This window comes from Marmota flaviventris, chromosome 11, assembly GCF_047511675.1.
Source record: "Marmota flaviventris isolate mMarFla1 chromosome 11, mMarFla1.hap1, whole genome shotgun sequence".
Lineage (NCBI taxonomy): Eukaryota > Metazoa > Chordata > Mammalia > Rodentia > Sciuridae > Marmota > Marmota flaviventris.
In genome coordinates, this window is record NC_092508.1 from 2,707,952 (window position 1) to 2,716,956 (window position 9,005).

Below are 9,005 nucleotides of genomic sequence, written 5' to 3' on the forward strand. Positions count from 1 at the left end.
AAAGCAGCTCTTGGCTCCTCTGTGTGTTGGGCCTAGGATGGTTTGCATGGTCTGTGGTACTCGCTGGCCCCACCCACTGCACACGGCTTATCAGCCATCAGTCCTGGTGGTGAGCTGGCTCTTCAGTGTGAACCTTTCATGTAAACCTGGGGTCTGCCGTGGGAAGACCATAAATAGAACAAAGAGCTGACGGAGCCACCCCTCCCCACAGTGTCAAAAGGTAGGTATCCATTTCTGCTTGGGGACTGGGACACTGGATTGTGGCATCCAGGAAGAACAGAACTCCAGAACAGAACAGACTCCTTCGAGTCTGTCAGTTTATTTGGTAGATGTCTTCCTACAGCGAACCAGGTGTCATTCTGTGTCTTGAAGGCTGTGGTTTGTGTCTCTCTTAAGTGCCCATTCCCTTCTGGGTGAGGCTTGGCCCTGGCATCCTTGGCAAGGTCCCCCCTGCCCATGCAGGGGGAGTCCCCTCCCACCCTGCAGCTGGGGACTACCTGCATCTCCTTGGTGTTCAGCGCTCCTGGTGGTTAGGGCTAAAGGGTCAAGATTCTGACTCTCAGATCCACCCCCTTTTTTTAAAATAGCTTTGTGTGGTCACATCACACAGTAACACATGTCAGTTATATAAATATCTCCTTCCTGGCAACATTATACTATGTAACATGCTTACATTGGGCAAATATGTGCGTGTGCAGCTCTTTCAAGGGAAAAGATAACTGTGTTAACAAACTGAAATCCAGGATGGGTGTGGCCACATCACCCCCTTATCAAAGTACACGGGAGTTGGGACCCAGGCCAGCCTGGTGCTTCTTGGTAGGGTGGATACAAGTCCTACCGAGAATCAGACCAGGCCTGCCCATGGGGCCCATAGTGGTCAGTTCACCTGTACCATTGCTTTGGCTGCCTGGGCTGGCAGGCTGTCTCCCATCTGTCAACTGGTAGGGGATGGGAAAGGGTCTTATTGACCAGCTGGCCTCTGGAGTGGGCCCAGGAGGCCTTGTCTGAAGGGTCACTGGGGGGAGTGTGGTTTCATTTGCCGAGGCACCTGCGAGGAGGACTTGGGAGTTGAGCTTGGCACACATGGCAGGGAAACAGCTGCTGGGAGCCAGGCCTCTGGGAGCTGCTGTCCTCCAGAAGGAATTCCCTGTCCAGCCGTCCTCTGGTTCCTGAAGCAGTTGTGCCAAGAGTCCACATCAGGTCTTGAGTTCAGTGGTCACTGGGGGCCAAGCAGGTCCCTGAAGCTCACGGCAGGTAGAAGCAAGGCTGGGGAGAGGCACAGAGGCTTGGAAGCCCAAGTCAGCAGGTGAGTGGTGGGCAAGGCCGCTGCCCCAGACAGCCTGGCTCCCCAGTATGCAGTGAGGACGTGTGGTTGACTTCTCGGTGGTGCCCATCAGCCCTGTGCAGAGGGCTCTCTGTAGCCCATGAGAAGGCCAAAAAAGATGGGCCCCAGGAAAGCTGAGCTGTGTGGGGCCATGTGGGAGCTAGCTCGCAGCCGAGGACACAGTGCCACTGGCCATGCTGGACGGTTCCAAGGTGAAGCCCAGAGGGATCTTCCACTTTCAAAACATCACTGCTGGTCCTGGAACCACTGGTGTGTGTCACCTCTGTAGGGCCACCTGTAGTGGCCAGCTCTGGGCCCAACTGCAGTGACCAGTGTGGGCAGAGTTCCAGGTGGGCTTCCTTTTACCTGGGTGGCTGTCCTTCCAATTGTCTAGATGTTGCCTGGTGAGAGCAGGGCCTGTGGCCATTCACACACCCAGGAGGACAGCACTGAAGTGGGAGCCACCCCGCACCGTGAGGGAGGAGCCGCTGGCGTTGTCCAGGAAGACAGAAGCATACTGCCCCATCTGCAGGAAGGGTGCCGGTCAGGTTGAGGCCAGGACAGCCTGCAGGATGTCTGGGGCCAATGCCCTTGCCCCTGCCCACTCTGCCTGGGCAGCAAGAGGGCCCAGGCACAGAGCAAGCATTTGTAGGCCTTGGACTTGAACCCAGCACCTCTGGCACCTAGTCTAGAGCTCTCCCCAGTGTCCTACAGTTCAGGAATATGGGAGCCAGCCCCCGCCCAGGCCAGAGTGGGATCAAGAGTCTGACAGGCTTGTGTGATGCAGGGCTGGTCTCAGGCCTGGCCTGGCGCTGTCGGCAGCACCGTGGCACTCAGAGCGCTGAGGACCACCAGCGCTGTCACTCCACACACCACCTCCTTTTGAATGAATCCACCTTCACCATAGATCCCTACCACTTGGCAGATCCCCTCAGGACTCGGGGTTTTCTGGAGAAAACGGCCACATCACAGGCTTCCGCTGTGGCAGTGGGCCAGGTGTCATGAAGCGCCAGGCTCACGCTTCACCAGGCCCCACAGAGGGCCTAGGTGGCTGGGAGTACCTACCCACCACAGTACGGGACCCCTCACCTATGGCTCCAGCCCAGGCAGCGCTCCCCACAGACCAGCTGGCCCCACGCACCTGCAGATACAGGACCCCGTTCACTGAGATGGTGAGAAGCTCACTGCTGCTCTCCAGGCCCACGACAGCCTCCAGGGAGCTGTGGCCAAGACAGACAGACAGCCTGCTCCAGGCCCCAGTGTCCCCACAGGACACAGTCACCCAGCAACTGTCACCATTCCCAGCAAAGTGCTTGGTCCTGGCCTGTTCACGGTGGGCAGGTTCTGAAGGGGTCTCGGGGCGGGGGGAAAGCCAGCGCCACATGCACACCCACCAAGGGCATGGCTGGGCTGGGCTGAGCAAGGGCAGCAGAGGCCTGGCTCTGAGGACAGACAGGACACTGCTGGTGCAGATGGAGGTGGGAGTGTGGCAGAGGTGATACACAGCCAGGTCAGGCCAGTCACTCCAGGGTTCCCAGAGCCATTCCTTCTCAGTGTCACCTGTTCATCTGCACCTTCTCCTCCCCACATGCAGAGCACCTGTGGTGTGCCTGGGCTTAGTCCGGGTGCCAGGGAGACAGGGAGCTGGTAGAGGCTGCCCTCATGGTCCAGATGCAGTACAGATGGGGACACTAGCCATAAGGAATGGATGTCATCATGGGAAAGAAAGTTCACAGGGTAGGGGTGGCCAGGAAATGCCACTCAGGAGGTGGCGCTATTGCCTCCCTCTGGCCCCTGGATGAGAGTTCCCTGTTAGGGGGCTCAAGGAGGCAGAGGCTGGGAAGGACCAGGTCTCCCGGGTGTACCCTGAAGTGGGCAGGATAGAGTGGCAGTGGGCACGGAGGTAGGGGGCCGCCAGGTGGGCTGGGGAGGCCAAGTGTGCGCCCAGAGCTTGGGCAGGGCCCACTCACACGTTGTGCTGGCAGCGAGACTGGATGCAGATGAGCAGGCGCAAGCGGTCCCCGGGGCGCAGAGGCCCGTGCCTTGGCTGCTCGGCGAGTGCTGCGGGGAGGACAGGTGGTGGTCACGTGACAGCGGCAGGAGCCAGGGCGGTGGGCGGCCCCCCACGCCCCGGGCCTCACCCACGTGCAGCGTGGCAGCCAGAAGGTAGAAGCCAGCCACAGGCGCTGTGTATTGGCCGCTGGTCAGGTTCAGGCCCAGGCCGCGGCGGAAGGCACCCTCGGAGTCAGGCTGTGGGGTGCAAGGCCGGTCATCCCAGGTGCTTGGTCCTGTGTACCCACTGGGCCCACGCACCTGACTCACCACGTAGTAGATGCCGAGCTCGTGCAGTGTGCGGCGCTCCACAGGTGCGTCCCTGCGCAGGCGACAGAGGAAGGCCGCCTCCACACGCCTAGCCAGTGGGCCTGGAACCAGGGGCGCAGCCAGCAGCGCCAGCATGTCCCCGGCCGCTGCCTCATCCTCAATGGAGCCCGGGGCGGGGCTTGAGCCCGTGGTTTCAGCCGAACACCGAATGCAGGGCTCAGGCTTCGTGCACTCACGCTGCTGCACTGCGCCTGGCACAGAGTGAGGTGGGCTCATGGGGGGCTGCCTCACCTGCCCACCCCAAAGGTTGGAGTTCCCTACTCGACTGCAAGGCCTGGGGAGTCTTGGCTTCCCATTCTGCAGCTGCAGTTTCCCTCCAGCTCCTGGTCACAGGGGATACAGCCCCCTCTCTGGGGCAGGTGTGTCCTACACCAGCACCCTTTCCCCCAGCCAGGCCTCTTTTGGAAAGCAGATGCGTGTAAGTTACTACTGCAGCTATATTGGCAATCACGCAGAGTTCTCTAGGCACCGAGGTGGTATTAAAAACAAACAGCACAGCCAGGTGCAGTGGCTCACGCCTGATATCCCAGCGTCTCCAGAGGCTGAGACAGGAGAATGGCAAGTTCAAAGCCAGCCTCAGCAACGGCAAGATACTTAGCAACTCAGTGAGACCCTGTCTCTAAGTAAAATACAAAATAGGGCTGGGATGTGGCTCAGTGGTCCAGCGGTCCTGAGTACAATCCCTGGTACAAAAACATAAAACCAGCACTCTGAACAGGAGGGGTCTGAAATGGCCCAGTTCATCATAACACATCCAGAGCCGGTAAGTGATATGGCCAGGCTGGCTGCAGCCCACAACCCCGGGGCAGGACTCTGGACTCCCAGCTAGAGCACTTGGTGGTATGCCTCTCTTCCTCTGTGAAGCCTTTTCCTCACCATGCCCCCACCCCCAGACCCTACCTTTGGCATACCTAGGCTGGGCCAGTCAGGTGCCACCTCAGGAACTGAGTTGCTAAGTTCTGCCCAAACATGGATGCCCAAACCCTGGTGCACAAGATAGCCAGGGTGGTAACCCTACCTTTCAGCAGCAGCTGGAACTCCTTCAGCAGTGTCTCGGGTAGGATGAGGGGCCCTGGGGGGCCCTGGGGGCCAGGTGGTCCCGGGGGCCCTGGCAGGCCAAGCTGGAAGGGAACCTTGGCTGTGAGGACATATGAAGAGGCAGCTGGGTGCCAGGGGCATTCCCTCTGCCAGCTCCTGCCACACACAGGCAGGAGAGCACCCAGTAGCTATGGGCTCTGACCTCCCAGGTGAGCCGTGGGATCTCAACCCCTTGCAGTCAGTGAAAGCTATTGGCCCTGGGCAACTTCAAGGCTGGGTTTGGACAGGAATGTGGGACTGGCTGTGGGTAGGCCTGTGGCCGGCTGTGGCCTACCCCTCCCTGGTGTTCCTGGAGGGAGGGGGACTACAGGCAGCTTCTAGGGACTTGCACCTCAAGTCAGTCAAGACATTAGTATGCATCTGGCTAGTACTAGTGTCCAGGGCCTTCCAGGAGCCCACACTGGCCTGGGTCAGGACCCAACACAGAAGGGAGGAAGTTTGCTGCATGGAGCAGCTTGGGGCAGGGTCAGGTGGTTCAGAAGGAGAGCGGGTGGGCGAGCCACAGTAACAGCGCAGCACCTCTCTGCACACCAGGCTCAGAGCTGGCATTCCACACTTGGAACAGTGAGACTGGCTCTCCATGGATAGAGAAGCCCAACGCTCAGTATGGGCAGCACAGCCCTGTCCCGAAGCTCCTGTCTCAGAGGACACAGCCCTCACTGGGGCTCAAAGCAGGAGTTAGCCACTAAGCCAAGCACCGAGTCCCAGCCTAGGCCAGGCCCAGGGCTGAGTGAGAGCAGGGCCCAGCAGAGGCCTCTCCAGCACGCTCCACACAGTTGGGCAAGGCCCCTCTCCAGGACACAGAGGGGAGAGAAGAGGGCCTGGCACACCAAGGGTGTGGGTGAGTGGTGAGGACCAGGCCCTAACTCAGGGCTCCCGGGCCTGGCCAGTTCCTCTGCATCCCTGCCCCAGGTGTGAGGTCTCAGAGCTGAGTGCGTACACCAGAGGCAAGGGGTCCAGGCTACTCACCTTTGGCCTCCTGGCCTTGCCCTTGCTCCTCCTCTTACCATTGATACCCTTGTCACTCTGCCTGACAAAGAGCATCCAGGCATCCCTGGGGTCGACACTGTGCGCTGGCTCCGTGGTGGGCTCCTGGAACACAGCCAGCCCGGCAGGTTGGTCCCCCTCACCTGGTGCCTGCTCGGGCGTGCCTTACAGGTGTGACCATGTGCAGCACTTCCTTTAGCACCCTGGCCCTGTACATGTGCTCTCAAATGCAGCACAGCCCCTGCCCCTCTCCTTCTGGCCCATGGAGGACAACTCCTGGGGAACATGTCACACCACAGCCCAGACTGCACCGGTGCGAGAAGCAGGCCCTGCTGCGGATAGAGGAAGGTGGGGCACAGGGTCTGCTGCACATGTGCATCAGCACTGCAGGCTGCCCAGCCTGTCCAGGGCTTCCTCAGGATGCACTGGGACAGTCATACTGTCCTCTTGACAGTCACCAGGAGGATCACAGCACCAGCACCCACTGGTGCTCAGGAAGAGGCAGCTGATCATGAGACCTCGACTGCCACAGACCCTGCTATCTCTCCTCCACTGGCACAAGTTCCAGCAAAGCAATGCCACCAGGGCTGCTGCCGGGCATGAGGCACAGGGGCAGGGGCTATCCTATCTGCCTCTGACCCAAGCAAGGACATGGCACTTCCAGAAATGTCCATTCCTGCAAGTGCAGCATCTGACAAGTCTCAATGTGGAGCAAAGCTCTGGTAGAACCTGCTTCCTGGGAAAGGCCTCTGGCCTGCTGGGTTCCAGGCAGGGATGCCAGCTGGGAAGGAAATGGCCTAAGAAGGCTCAGATGAGGTCATGGGGCTCCAGTGGTTGGTGACAAGACCCCAGGTGTCGGAGTTGGCCAGGCCCTTTTGTCAAGGACAGACCCAGCCACCAAGTCCTGGCCTTATGGGTTCCCAATGCTCTGCAGGGACTCAGGGCCTTCCTCTGGGAGCTTGCCAACCACCCACAGGCCAGGCTGCTGTGCTGAGAAGATAGAGGCTCGGTGTTGGAAGAAAGTCAGGTGGACAGACAGTCCTCAGAGGGCCTCCCTCTGCACCCCCACCTTACAGGGCTTACAGAGGACACCCACATCTTACAGGGCTGATGGTTGCTGGTGATTCTTCTGCATAGCCTCATGGTATCCTGAGTGGCACAAGGATTTCCCACACAGGCCAGGGGGGATGTTGGGCTTACCCTCCCTGCTGGGCCAGTGGCCTGTGGATAGACTAGACTTGTGCTGGTTTGGAGGAAGGGCTGCAGTGTATAGTCTGGGGCCCAAGGATTTGGGTCTGCAGCAGTGTTGGTGTGGGCTGGGCAGCTGCCCCGACCGGCCAAGGTCTCCAGCCGTAAGGACTTGCTCAGAAAGAAGCCTTGGAACCTCAGCAGGGCAAGAGAGGAGGGTGGTCTGCTGACACCTAGACCCTCCAGAGATCCAAGGTCAAAATCCCACTTAGAAGCCCTGAGCCTCTCTCTGCCTCCCAGTGACCCTGAATCTGTCTGCCTGGCCCTTTGAGTTCTTGGCCCATGCCTAAGCATATGTGGCTTTATTCCGGGATGAAGGGCTCCGCAGAGGTACCTGCAGAGGGACCCCCCAGAGCTGGCTGCAGTCTCCAACCTTCCTTAGTTGACCCCTTCTTGGCTAAGCATAGTCCTAAGTGGATACTTAGGACAGAGGATCTGGCCTGAGGCTTCCCTGTGTGAGGCCCACAGCACCTTCAGTCCAGAGACCCTGGGTGCCCTCACTGCCCTGAATGGAAGGCCCCATCCACCCAGAGGACACCAGTGAAGGGCCATCAACCCTCCCTTCCAGGCCTATGGCCACGCCCTCCCCCATCGGCTCACCACCCCAGCATTTCAAGCCCTAAAGCCGGGAGAAAGGAGCAGGGCAGGGCTTCCAATCGCCCCTAACGGGCCAGAAGTCATGGACAAAAGGCAACATAGGCACGAAGGAGATCATTCTGGGCCCCCAACCCTGCTGTCCCTTCCTCAGAGCGGCGGGGAAGCACTCCTGTCATTGCTCACCCCTTTTCAAAATGATTTTCTTCCCACTTTCACCAGAAGCTAGTCACTGGCCCGCAGCGCTGGGCACGGTCTCTCCCACTTCCCTCCCCGCCTGGTGGCTGGTGGGTCGTTTCTTTGGGGTGGTGGTGGCGGTGGTGCAGGTGGAACCCCGGGCCAGAGCTCTGCCACCGAGCCACACCCCAGCCCTAACTAGGAGAACCCCCGACACCGAGGTCGGGGCTGCGGGCGGCAGCGGCTGTGCGGAGCGCGCCTGCCCGACGTGCCCCGTCCCCGCCCGGGCTGGCGCGTCTTACCGGGCGGGCGGACGGCGCGGCCCCGGGCGGCGGGCGCGCGGGGCTCCCTGCGGGCGCGCCGGGCTCCGGGTTGCCGAGGCCGGCGGCGGTGGTCAGCAGGCCAGCGCACACGAGCAGCAGGCGCGCTCCGGCGGGGCGGCCGGACGGGGCCATGCGCGCGGCGAGCGGAGGGCGGCTCCGGAGCGGCGTCGCGGGGCCGGGCCTGGGCCGCGCCTTATAACGCGCGAGCCCCGCCGCTGCCCGCCCCGCCCCGCCCCTGCTCCCGCCCCGGTCCGGTCCCTCTGCTCGCCCCCACCCTTAGGCCTCGGAGACCCCAGCTGAGCACGTCGAAGTGGACTCTTGGGCCCCTTTTCCCAGTCGGGAGCCCCTCCCTCCAGGACGCCTCCCAGATCCGGGGCGCCCTGAATTCCGGTGGTGCCCACGTCGGATGCACCCGGAGGCCCAGGGTCATGGGGCCAGTCTGCCAAGCGGGCAGCTGCCCAGAACTAGTGGGGACCCAGGCTGGGAGGAATGACCCCATATTATGCTGCTATGGACAGTGTTGGGGGCGGACCGGACCAAGCTGCCCTCTGTCCATCAGCCCCCAGGGTCAGCGCAGGGCACCGCACCCCGACAGGTGGAGCAGCCCTGCGGGCCTCGGGATGGTTACCTTCAGACCTATTTGGCTGGCGTAAAGGAGGGGAGAGCGCACACCTGGATCTCTGTGCGCCTGGCGGGCACACGGCGCTTTTCGATATCGTCGGGGCGGCACAGCTGGCATGCTCCCTCCGCCATCCACCCCAGGGATGGCGGGAGCGTGGACCAGGGACCGCGGGACCGCGGGATGCGGAGAACCAGGAAGGGGAAGGGCCCCTCCCGCCACATTCCACCTGGCTGGCTTAGTGCCAGGAGAT

At 61.3% G+C, this 9,005-nt stretch overlaps 1 protein-coding gene across 1 annotated transcript; it reads right to left on the reverse strand.

The window, feature by feature from the left end:
• Nucleotides 1-281: 281 nt before the first annotated feature.
• Erfe (erythroferrone) lies at nt 282-8,265 on the reverse strand. Its single transcript, XM_027951704.3, has 8 exons — nt 8,113-8,265; nt 5,774-5,896; nt 4,725-4,827; nt 3,647-3,897; nt 3,466-3,574; nt 3,295-3,385; nt 2,466-2,544; nt 282-1,850 (listed from the first exon to the last, which is right to left on the reverse strand). Exons 1-8 carry the CDS (start codon nt 8,263-8,265, stop codon nt 1,752-1,754), a joined length of 1,008 nt encoding a protein of 335 aa, XP_027807505.2. The 3' UTR covers nt 282-1,751.
• Nucleotides 8,266-9,005: the final 740 nt, after the last annotated feature.

What these genes read in the sequence shown, in the direction of transcription:
- Erfe (XM_027951704.3), bottom strand. Translation starts at nt 8,265, where the DNA reads ATGGCCCCGTCCGGCCGCCCCGCCGGAGCGCGCCTGCTGCTCGTGTGC. An exon ending in TCTCGCTGCCAGCACAACGT is followed by an intron (nt 2,545 to 3,294) that starts GTGAGTGGGCCC and finishes TCTTGGCCACAG; the next exon opens with CTCCCTGGAGGCTGTCGTGG. An exon ending in ACGGGGTCCTGTATCTGCAG is followed by an intron (nt 1,851 to 2,465) that starts GTGCGTGGGGCC and finishes CCCTTCCTGCAG; the next exon opens with ATGGGGCAGTATGCTTCTGT.